This window comes from Juglans microcarpa x Juglans regia, chromosome 7S, assembly GCF_004785595.1.
Source record: "Juglans microcarpa x Juglans regia isolate MS1-56 chromosome 7S, Jm3101_v1.0, whole genome shotgun sequence".
Classification (NCBI taxonomy): Eukaryota; Viridiplantae; Streptophyta; class Magnoliopsida; order Fagales; family Juglandaceae; genus Juglans; species Juglans microcarpa x Juglans regia.
In genome coordinates this window covers 21,382,189-21,393,413 of record NC_054607.1, presented here as the reverse complement: position 1 = coordinate 21,393,413, position 11,225 = coordinate 21,382,189, and the positions used below count along the sequence as shown (strand labels likewise).

General features: G+C 36.6%; 2 protein-coding genes across 4 annotated transcripts; both read left to right on the top strand.

Annotated features, from left to right (window-relative positions):
• The first annotated feature begins 4,750 nt into the window (after positions 1-4,750).
• LOC121240947 (disease resistance protein RPV1-like) lies at positions 4,751-7,380 on the top strand. The gene is made up of 5 exons (XM_041138463.1): positions 4,751-5,286; positions 5,527-6,625; positions 6,733-7,026; positions 7,122-7,244; positions 7,366-7,380. The coding sequence occupies exons 1-5, from the start codon at positions 4,751-4,753 to the stop codon at positions 7,378-7,380; spliced, it is 2,067 nt and encodes a 688-aa protein (XP_040994397.1).
• Positions 7,381-7,764: 384 nt separating this feature from the next.
• LOC121240217 lies at positions 7,765-9,218 on the top strand. 3 transcript variants are annotated; one of them, XR_005935492.1, is made up of 3 exons: positions 7,765-7,916; positions 8,009-8,695; positions 8,832-9,218. XR_005935492.1 is itself a non-coding variant. In XM_041137614.1 (2 exons), exons 1-2 carry the CDS (start codon positions 7,806-7,808, stop codon positions 8,642-8,644), a joined length of 747 nt encoding a protein of 248 aa, XP_040993548.1. In that variant the 5' UTR covers positions 7,765-7,805; the 3' UTR covers positions 8,645-8,793. The 3 variants fall into 3 exon arrangements, 1 of the variants encoding a protein (XP_040993548.1); XR_005935491.1 differs by having other exon boundaries at positions 8,825-9,218; XM_041137614.1 differs by lacking the exon at positions 8,832-9,218 and having other exon boundaries at positions 8,009-8,793.
• The last annotated feature ends 2,007 nt before the right edge of the window (positions 9,219-11,225 follow it).

The window sequence follows — 11,225 nt, the reverse complement described above, 5'->3', positions numbered from 1 at the left end:
CTGTTGGATGAGTTGGCCGGTTCGGTAGTGTTTTCTAAGCTTGACTTAAGGTCCGGATACCACCAAGTGAAAGTGGCGGTGGATGACATACCCAAAACGGCCTTCCAAACACATGAAGGGCACTGCTAGTTCTTGGTAATACCTTTTGGCTTAACTAATGCCCTGGCCACGTTTCAAGGATTAATGAACGATGTGTTCAAACCTTTTTTGAGAAAATTCGTACTTGTCTTTTTTAATGATATACTTGTATACAGCCGGTCTCGAGGAGAACATTTGGACAATTTAAAACAAATTTTATCATTGCTGGAACAAAATTCATTGTTTTCCAAGAGGTCTAAGTGTGTGTTTGTTGTGGGGGAAATTGAATACTCAGGCCATGTCATTAATGCTAGTAGGGTAATGGCCGATTCCTCCAAGATTGCCACTATGTTGGAGTGGCCCGAGCCTAAGAATGTGAAGTCCCTAAGGGGATTCCTAGTGCTAACGGGATACCACCGAAAGTTCATAAAAGGGTATTGAACCATCGCAACCCCATTAACAGATTTACTGAAAAATAATTCTTTTGAGTGGAATGGCAAGGTTAATAAGGCCTTTAAGGAGTTTAAGCAGGCCATATCACATCCTCTCGTGTTGAGATTACTTGATTTTAATAGTCCTTTCACTATTGAGTGTGATGCATGTCGAACGAGGTTGGGTGTCGTGTTAATGCAAGCGAGACAGCTCATTTATTACATGAGTAAGAGCCTTAAGGGGAAGGCTTTGTTGCTATCAATCTATGAAAATGAACTCTTGACTCTTGTGACAGCGGTGCAAAAATGGAGAACTTATTTGCTTGGTCAAACTTTTATTATTAAAACTGACCAAGAATCACTTAAATTTTTGCTAGAACAAAGAATGGAGAATGCATAAAAAATGGGTGGCTAAGTTGATGGGCTATCATTTTTCTATTGAGTATAAAAAATGAAAAGAAAATAAAGTGGCAGATGCACTCTCAAGAAGGATGGAAGATCCAATCAAGGGTGAATGTATAGCTATACTTTCTGTCCCTACCCCTTCATGGTTAGATGAGTTAAAACACAGCTATCAAGAATCAAGATAGATGATTATGTTATTGGACCAACTCAAAGCAAATATAAATGTGCTTAAGGGGTATTCGTTGAGGCAAGGGTGATTCTAAAAAGGGGTTGTATTGTGTTACCAGAAGATTTTGACTTTAAAAAAAATGTGTTGTAATTTGTCCATAATAATCCTCAAGCAGGCCATTCGGGATATTGAACACATATAAGAGGGCCAAAATGGATTTTTACTGGAAGGGGATGAAAAATGACATAAAAATGTTGGTTAAGGAGTGTGACACTTGTCAAATTATGAAGAATGAGACAGTACATGTAACCGGGTTACTCCAGCCACTCCCCATCCCAACCAACCTTGGACAGATATATCACTTGATTTTATGGAAGGGTTACCTATGTCAAAAGGGTTCAGTGTAATATTGGTGGTGGTTGACTGACTCTCTAAGTATGGCCGTTTTATACCCATGGTCCATCCCTATACTGCTCAAGTGGTGGCATAAGAGTTTATGAGGAATGTTTTTAAGCTACATTGGTGCCCTAAGTCTGTGGTGTTAGATAGAGACCCAATTTTTCTAAGTAATTTTTGGAAGGCCATTTTCACTGCACAAGAGTCTTCATTGGACTTCAGTTTAGCGTATCATCCGCAATTGGATGGCCAAATTGAAGCAGTGAATAAATGTGTGGAAGCCTACTTGCGCTGCTATGCTAGTTATAAACCTAAAGTATGAGCTCACTGGCTTCCAATGACTGAGTGGTGGTATAATACCACCTATCATACAGCCACAAAAATGACCCCTACTAGGCTGTCTACGGCTACCCCCCACCCACTCTTTTATCCTATGTACTAGGCACAATCACAAATGAGGCAGCAAATTAGTTCCTCAACAACAGAGATCAAGTTATTAATTTACTGAAGCAGAACTTAACAGGTGCATAACAAAGAATGAAGCATTACGCTGACAAACAGAGAACTAAAAGAAAATTTAAAAAAAGTGATTGGGTTTACCTTAAGTTTCAGCCATATTACCAAAAAAACCTTAGCTTTGAGGTGGAATTTAAAGCTCTCTCCTAGGTACTACATGCCTTTCCAAGTGGAGGATATGGTCGGATCCATGGCCTATAGATTGAAACTCCCTAAATATTTCAAGATTCACCCCACATTTCACGTTTATTGTTTGAAGAGGAAGTTGGGATCATAGGTTCCCATACTTCAGTACCTTCCTCCCACTGATTCTTCTAGAGAAATACAACCAGTACTTGAGAAACTTTTAGAGAGACGGATAAGGAGGCATGGAAACTGTGTGGTTATAGAAGTTCTAGTTAAATGGAATGGGTTGCCTACGGAAGAAAGTACTTGGAAATTTTTGTGGAAGCTTTAAAGCCTTTACCCACACCTTGTGGGTAAGGTTTTTTTAAGAGGAGGAGAATGGTAGGGCTCCGTCGATGCTGAGGAAGAAGACAGGAACTAAAGTCAAGTGTTTTGTGGGATCTGTCAAAGTGAAGAAGGAAGAGAGGCTTGAAGTAGTTCAAAGAAGGCTGGAATAACGTTGTGGAAGCTAGGGACTTGAAGAACAAGACGAACTATATTACTGGGTGTTTTTATTAGTCTGTAGACGGGTGCTACGCACCATTTCACTTGTCTTTATTATGGGGTCTGTAAAACCCAGCGTTTGGATTTATTCCAAATAATGCATTCATCTATCAATTGTCTTTCTTCATACTTGTCTGTCATTTTTTTTCTGCATACCGAAGGACAAGTTAGTTTATTCAAAATTCTGTTAGAGTAACGTCTTAAGGCATGGAAGGTAGTGGAATTGTATTATTGAAGAATATTGTAAGAAGTGAATTCTGACGGAGGTGGAAAGCCCTCAAAGTTACTCCTATGGCAATCCATTTCTTCTAACCATTATTCCAAGCACATGGTGTGCATATTCTCCATTGCATTAGTCCATAGTATTCTATTTCTATTACATTCCTCATTACAACAGCATCTCAATAGAATTAATACAAAAGTCATAATCCCCATTTCTACCATCTCCAGTAATATAGTAGAATTTACAAGGGAGTTCTTAACACATCTTCGTAGGATATTAGCTTTGGTGGGTGGTGGTATAGGGGGCTAGAGTGTTAACTGACTTGTTGTCTAACTCGATCAAAAAGCTTTTGTTCGGGCCGGCCCAATCGAGTCTTTTAGTCGGGTCTGATCCTAGGCCCATTTTGCACAGGCCTAGTAAAAAAAAATTGTTCTTCAGAATTTCTTAGTTTTTTTCATCATCTAAGAATTCATGATATTTCTTTGGGATATAATATTTGTCTAATTTTGTTTAATTTTGAAAAATTTGAGAAGGATATTAATCTATTTTGTTTATAATTTTCTTCTTTCATGAAATCTTGTTTCAGATATTATTTATTAATCTTAAAATATTTTTTTTATTAAAAGTATATATTTGGACATCTTTCCCAACTATTTGTGAATATGTTAAAGAAAAGAGTTCTCTAGGATAATCACAAGGAGGTGAGGTACAAGGTATATTAGTATTAACACTATAAATAAATGTATTTATAATGTTTCCAGGAATAACTCATTGAATTAATTGGGTATCCAAATTTTGGGATTTATTCTGAGAAATTGAAGTGAATACAGAACTAAGTGCCTAGTAATTAGAGGATGAAGTTACAAAATAATAGAAAAATGGCCTTCTAAAAAGCTGGAAAGATCCCTCTAATTTTTTATCTATATAATCTAGATTATTTATAGCAATATTATTCTCTACTTTGGGTAATAGAGTTTTATCATCCAACTTCCATTTTGTTCTTTTATGGAAAAGCTTTCCAACAATACTGATTAAGGATTGATTTTGTTTCGTCTTGGGTCACGTGTTCAACAGGAACAACTAGCATTAACGAGATTTAGATAAAAAAAATAAAATAAATATTTAGAGTTCTTCTGAAGCGTGGAAGCTGATCTAGTATTATATTTCGCTTATGTTTCTGTGTGAATCGGATCGATGTTGCTAATGGAAGTTACTTTTCTCTCTCCCACTTTTCTCATAGCCAAGACTCAAAAGCCATAACATTTGATGGGATTACTCTGGAGGACAGATGGAATTCAATTTGAGCACCCTGCATATCTGTCGCATATGGGCATTGTTAAATACTCAAGAAAGTGGAACAATTAATTATTTATAAATATTCAAAGTTCCAACCCAAACATCACAAGTCACAACATCATTAAAGAGAATATTCAATTTCCAATCCCTTACTCTACATGTATCTTTTTCTCTCAGCTTGATTTATACTCTTTAGATGTATGCTAGCTATTTTCCACCAGCCTAGAACTTAATTTCCACAAGTCTAGGCAACATGCTTACCTCTTCGACTGAATTAAGACTAGTCATTAATCAACAAATGCATGAGTTTCTTGATCTTGTTGTAGAAAATGTAGCCAAGTCAGTCAACAGGTATGAAATAATTTCAAACTTGTGATGGGGGAGCTTTGATTATTAGATTGATTTGTAAACAACTTTACCAAACTAATTGACATTTTTGGCATGGATCCAAGATAGCGATTTGAAATTATAATAATAGATATTTGTAATTAACAGTCAATGAAAAATGATTAGCAATATTACCATCAACAATTAAAATTCTACAATTAAATCTCTCGGATGGCATTCATGGCCACTCAAAGAGCCTCTTCATCTACTTCCAAATCTTGTTCGGAAGAAGATGAAAAAATAGTAACCTCTTCCACATCACCAAGATGGAAACATGATGTTTTTCTTAGTTTCTATGGTAAAGACACTCGCAAGAATTTTACAGATCATCTATATGTTGATTTAAAACAGAAAGGCATTCTCGTCTTCAAAGATAGTGAAACACTCAAGCGAGGAGAATTCATTTCTAAAGAGCTTTTGAAAGCAATTCGAGAATCCATATATGCAATCATCATTATTTCGAAAAACTATGCATCTTCCAAATGGTGCCTCATGGAACTTGCCGCGATCGTTGAATGGGCTAAAAAGACGGAGCTCACAATTTTGCCCATTTTCTATCACGTGAATCCTTCTGATGTAAGAAATCTGACAGGGTCTTTTGAAAAAGCTTTCGCTGCCCATAAAAGCAACCTCAAGGTTGGCGTCAAGAAGATGCAGAAATGGAAAAATGCTTTTCGAGAAGTCGGCAATATCGTCGGATGGGCTTTACATGACAGGTAACATTATTTACATTGACGCCTGCCAAACATAAGTTGGAAACATTGAGAAAATAACTATTATATATGTTAATATATAATTGTTAAAACGCCTGCCAAGTGTTCCTAAAGAGAAAATTTTGAAGATGAATTAAGTGTAATTTTATTTTCTCTACAACACACGAGTATGGGCTAAAACGTATTGTCTGTCTGTGCCTATTAATCGCTCGTAAACAATATTATTTGTCTATCAATTTATAGGTACGAATCAGCGTTGATCCATGAAATTAGTGGAAATATATCTCATAAGTTGAATTGTAGATTCTCACGTCATGATTATGAGAAATTTGTTGCTATTAACTCCCGTGTAGAAGAAATGTTGAACTTAATTGATATGGAATCGAATGATGTTCGCTTCATAGGAATTCATGGGATGGGTGGCGTTGGTAAAACAACTCTGGCCGAAATAATTTATGATAGAATTTCTTGTCAGTTTGAAGGAAGTAGCTTTATTTCTTGTATTAGAGAAGAATCTAGAGTTCGTGGTCTAGCTTCTTTACAAAAAAAACTTCTTTCTATGATCATGCAAGAAGAAATACATATATGGGATCATCACCAGGGAATCAAGGTGATAAGGAGCATGCTGCGTAATAAAAAGGTTTTTATAGTCCTTGATGATGTGGATAGTGAAAAACAATTAATGGCACTATCAGGGAGTCATGATTGGTTTGGTCCAGGGAGTAGGGTGATTATAACATGCAGAGATAGTCATCTGTTGAGAACACATCAAGTGAATGATATCTGTAAGGTTGAGCAGCTTGAAACTACTGAAGCTTTGCAACTCTTTAGTTTGTCAGCCTTCAAGCAAACCCATCCAAGGGAGAATTACAAGGATCTATCTATGGACTTTGTGAATTATGCTCAAGGCCTTCCTTTAGCTCTAAAAGTTTTAGGTTCCTTCTTATTTGGGAGAACAATAAATGCCTGGAAAAGTGCTAGGGATCAACTAGATACAATTCCTAAAACAGAAATCATGAATATACTTCAAATAAGTTTTGAGGGGCTGGAGGATTTGCAGAAAGGGTTGTTCTTGGATTTGGCATGTTTGTTTCAAGGACAGTGGCTAGCAGATAACATATTTTTGCAGACATTAGAAAGTTTTGGTTATTATCCCTGCGTCAACATTGACGTTCTCATTGACAACTCCCTCGTAAGCATCTCAAATGGAATGTTGTTCATGCATGATTTGCTACAAAAAATGGGCCAGGAAATAGTTCGTCGCGAATGCCTTGAAGAACCTGGACGACGTAGTAGATTGTGTCGTCACGAGAATGTCTTTCATGTATTGAAGAATAATACTGTAAGTTGATTAGTGTGGACATTCATATAAATAGGTATATTTTCATCCTAATTCTTCGGGTCAAAGATTTTCCCCATACCTGCTAATCCATTGTTCTTGGTTACTAGGGTACTGATGCAATTGAAGGCATAGTCCTGGATTTTTGCCCTGAAACGAATGATAGATTCAACACCAAAGCATTCTCAAAGATGAGGAAATTGAGATTTCTAAAAATCCATCATTCTCCAACTATAGAATGGTGTGGAGATCCTTTTGAATTCATGCCAACCTATGAGTACTTGCGATTCCTAGACTGGGTTGGATATCCGTGGAAATCCTTGCCGAGCAGTTTTCAACTAAAAAATCTTACTGTACTAAGCATGCCTTGCAGCCGCATCAAACGACTATGGAAGGGGTTGATGGTAAGTTTTTCACTTGTATAAATACGTATCCTTCTTAATAATCCCCCTTCTTTCCCAAATATGTTAATAAATTCATATTTTGATTCAATTAACAGGTTTTAGACAATTTGAAGTACATTGATCTAAGTTATTCTAGGAACTTGATTGAAATACCAGATTTGACAGGAGCCCCAAATCTTGAGAAAATATTCCTTCCCGGTTGTAGAAGCTTGTGTAAGGTCCACCCATCCATCGGATTTCTCAAACAATTAAAAGTATTGAATTTAGATCATTGTGAATGTCTTGGAAGCCTTCCAGACAAGTTCTGCTTGGAATCTCTTGAATTTTTGAGTCTTACAGAATGTTCAAGACTAGAGAAGTTCCCAGATATTTTGGGAGATATGAAATCTCTTGATAGCTTAGTTTTTAGCGAGCCTACCAAAAAAGACTTGCCGTCATCATTTACGAGTTTCTCCGGGCTTCGCTATTTACATTTACAAGATTGCAAAAATATTTCAATTTTTCCCAGTTTTATCTTTAGTTTATCATATCTTGAGAGTCTTCGGTTGGATGGTTGGTCAAGACTAGAGAAATTTCCAGACTTGAGTAGGTTGGAATGCCTGACGCATCTTATGGCACTGGGAACTGCTATAACACAAATACCATCTGTCAATCTAATCCCCAAAAGCATCCGTTCCTTCCATCTTGAAGGAAGAAGGTGGATGCCACATAAATCAAGAGATTTGCCCATCTTCATGAATGACTGCTCTTTGTCAAAACAAACCTCAGATCAGTATCAGATGGATAGCATGTATAAGTTAGACGCTGAGTACTTTGATGTTGACATTGAAGGAGAAAACAAATTACACCTGGCAGGTGGAGGTATTCGGAATTCATTCAATGCCAATGAGGTGAGTAACAACTTTGTTTTTTTTTTTTTCTTTTTTCTTTTTGGAAAATTTGCTGCAATTAACATCTCTTTTTTGGGGGTTGTGTTTTACAGATGATATATGGGTGGTCGTTGGGATCAGGAATCCCGAAGTGGGTCCACAACAAAAGTAATGGCTCCTCTTTAAAGATGGAGTTGGATGGTAATATGAAGGGAATTGGGTGTGCTATCTTTATTGTTTGTGATTATCATCAATTCCATTCCCCAGGAGGGGATTCAACATCTTCGTTATTCAAGGAATCTTTTTTCTATTCTTCACGTATCGAGTTTACATTTTGTTTTGAGACGGATGAAGGTTATGTAGGACATTTTTACTACTCCCTTGTGTTTCCTTCCAGCCTGGACGTCTCTTTCGTTGAGCCAATTGGATTTTGGGCGTATATACCGGCTCTTAGGTTTTTGGAACGCTCCAGATCGAATAATTTGGATCAACTGAGCTTCATTAAGATATTAATTACAGCAAGAATGCATAGCTTCCACTCTCGTACTCCTATGGAAGTGAAAGAATGCGGTGTGCATTTAGTATGTCCAGATGATGCTAATTCAAAGTTCTACAATAGCATTGCTCCTTTTGGTCGTTCGGAATCTTCAAATTCAGATTTCCATCGACAATTTTATTTTACTTTGTACCAGAAACCTCCCGATTTTAGTGACGAGCTTGAAGTGTTCATAACATCCCAGATTGATTAAGGGAATGCAGCCGATCGACCACCCGAGATTTTCTTCTTTATCACGTTTCTGGTACGTTCTGGTACCTCCGCCCTTCATCTTAAACTTACAACTTACCGAGTCACATCTCCATAAAGTACGTAGTATGGTCTTTTCTGCTTCTATCTATATAAAATATAATTAATGTTGTGTGTATGGAAGTGATCAGGGAACCTTCGGTTGCATGTATCCATGGGAGAATACTTGACATGGAAGTCCTGCATGATGAGAAAAGAAGATTAGATTCAGATGGAGTCGGTTAAAGTTGAGTCCTTTTGAGCATTGGCTTGGCATTGTTTCTTTTGGGAATAGAAGATCATCTTGACCATTTTGTTTACAAGTTAGGAGGTGGGTCTAGCTCATGTAGTGTCGGCTTTCCAATTGGTTTGTTGCCTCATTTAAGCACCACGACTTATCAATTCAAGGGAGCCCGAGAATATTATTATTATTACGAAAATATTATTATCATTTAAGTACCATACTTATCAATTCAGAGTCTCTAAATTTGATTGTAATCAATTAATTCTATAGTGAATTTTAAGGTGGTGACTAAGTACTGAAGGGCTTTTTCTTTCGAACAAATCTTTCACAGTTTTCTGTTGGTGACTAAAAACTCGGCCAAAATGGGTGGAAGTAGTGCTGCACAAAACCTTCCCTTAAACAAAACTAAGGGGAGAACAAATTCATTTGAACAAGATAGGTCTTTCGGATCTAATCATGAGTATAGGGAGATGGAGTGTGTCCAAGGTGGAAACATTAGAGCTGGGCACATTGATTTAAGGAGAAAGTTGTGATCTCTCAACCATGTTTTAACCTTGTAGATAATAGAGAGATTATTGGCATGGGTGCCATCAAACCAGACTTTATTCCTAGCAAGCCAAATCTCCCAGAAAATGAGAGCAGGGAATAAGAGAAGTAATCAAGTGAAGTTGATCACTGCCTTGAAAATAATACCACCAGTGAGTGGCTCTACTTTTCTAGCTAGTAAAAGAAGTGGGAGTATAGCACCTGGCTCTGACCCTGGAATGGGAAGGCTTATAAGATGCCTGCCTGTGAAACGATGAATAGCAATGACAAGTAACAGAGGAGAAATGACCAGCAAACGTTGCTAGAGATCGGACGCTGTAGCCATTTTTGCATAATAAATTACATAAACCAGAAATGCACAAATGCATATTGTAGATGTCATTAGGAGCCATTGCTCTGAGGGGCTGAAACTTGATGTTCTTGATCTCGGGAATGAAGCCATTAGGACAAGTGTTTAGTGAGTGAATAGGGAGCGAGAGGATGAAGAACAATCCGAATACATATAGTCATATACAACGTGTATAAGATATATCATCAAAAGATAAAAAGTATGAATAATAATACAGGGGTAGATGTGCTTTTGTGTGTGTGTGTATTCTGTGGACTTTTGCATTCTACGTAACATTCAGTAGGATATATGAATTATTGAATCTATAGTTTGAAACTTTTGCACTATAATTTAACGAGCAGCCTTGCTGGCTTAGATTTAACAGATTCATTTGGAATCATGTGATCGTGGAATTTAGTATTCTCACATAGCAATTCTATTCATAATTCAATTACCGATCAGATAATTTATTGACATATATGCAAATTAGGACAATGCTGTTTATCTCTAATCTAAGCAAGAGTTTCCTCAAGTTATATCCAAGCAAAAGCTGCAGCCATGGGTTGATCTACATGCCCTGATGCATCCAAGAAGCTCCTATTATAATTAAGTTAGGCTCCATGGGCATGTTTATCATAATCTCATAAACTTCATCAAGTCAATTCAGTTCTTCCAAGCGAATCCACCTTGCATTCATCTATAATGCTCCATTGTTGACTCACAATCTTTTAGTAAGCAGCTTTACCAAATTAATTTACATTTTTGGCATAGAGGATAGTTAGGCCCTACGCGTTTTACCTTAAAAGAGTTGTTTAAAGGGTTTTTCTCTGTCATGTAAAATGATCTGTACGTCTTTCGTGACTGTTTTGTTTTGCTTTATCCTTTATGGTTATATTTCTCTTCATAATTGTGGTTTGATGCATCTGATCTAGAAAATTCTGGTTTATGATCAATCTGCTTGTAATTTCACTTACAATAGAAGGGCCTGCAAATGATAAACTATGATAATGATAATTTGTGTTTAATTTAGTCAAAAACTTACTAAAGTGGGAGGAAGCGGCGCTGCGCAGAACCATCTTAATTCCTAATAAAATATGTAATCACTCTTAAATTTTTTTTTAAGCGGTTGGAAGCCACCTGGAAATCACCTGCAACAAATTAAAAAAGACTTCCTTCCAAGTCCATTTGTAAAATAATATATATTATAGCTTTTTCCCAAAAGGCAATGTTCATAATGCATATATGATAGATATTAGTTTATTTCTTTATGCTAGCTAGCTGCCATTGATCTCTTCTAGGACTAAATTAAGATCGGTAATGAGTATTCTTACTCCTCTTTTATTACTGTTTTATTATTCTTTTTTTTTTCTTTTTACTAGATATTTGAATCTAGATTAAAAATTTTAGAATACGACATTTTTGAATAAT

Coding starts and splice junctions, on each gene's coding strand:
- LOC121240947 (XM_041138463.1), top strand. CDS start 4,751: ATGGCCACTCAAAGAGCCTCTTCATCTACTTCCAAATCTTGTTCGGAA. Junction 6,626..6,732: donor ATGTATTGAAGAATAATACT/GTAAGTTGATTA, acceptor CTTGGTTACTAG/GGTACTGATGCAATTGAAGG. Junction 7,027..7,121: donor GACTATGGAAGGGGTTGATG/GTAAGTTTTTCA, acceptor TTCAATTAACAG/GTTTTAGACAATTTGAAGTA.
- LOC121240217 (XM_041137614.1), top strand. CDS start 7,806: ATGGATAGCATGTATAAGTTAGACGCTGAGTACTTTGATGTTGACATT. Junction 7,917..8,008: donor ATTCATTCAATGCCAATGAG/GTGAGTAACAAC, acceptor TGTGTTTTACAG/ATGATATATGGGTGGTCGTT.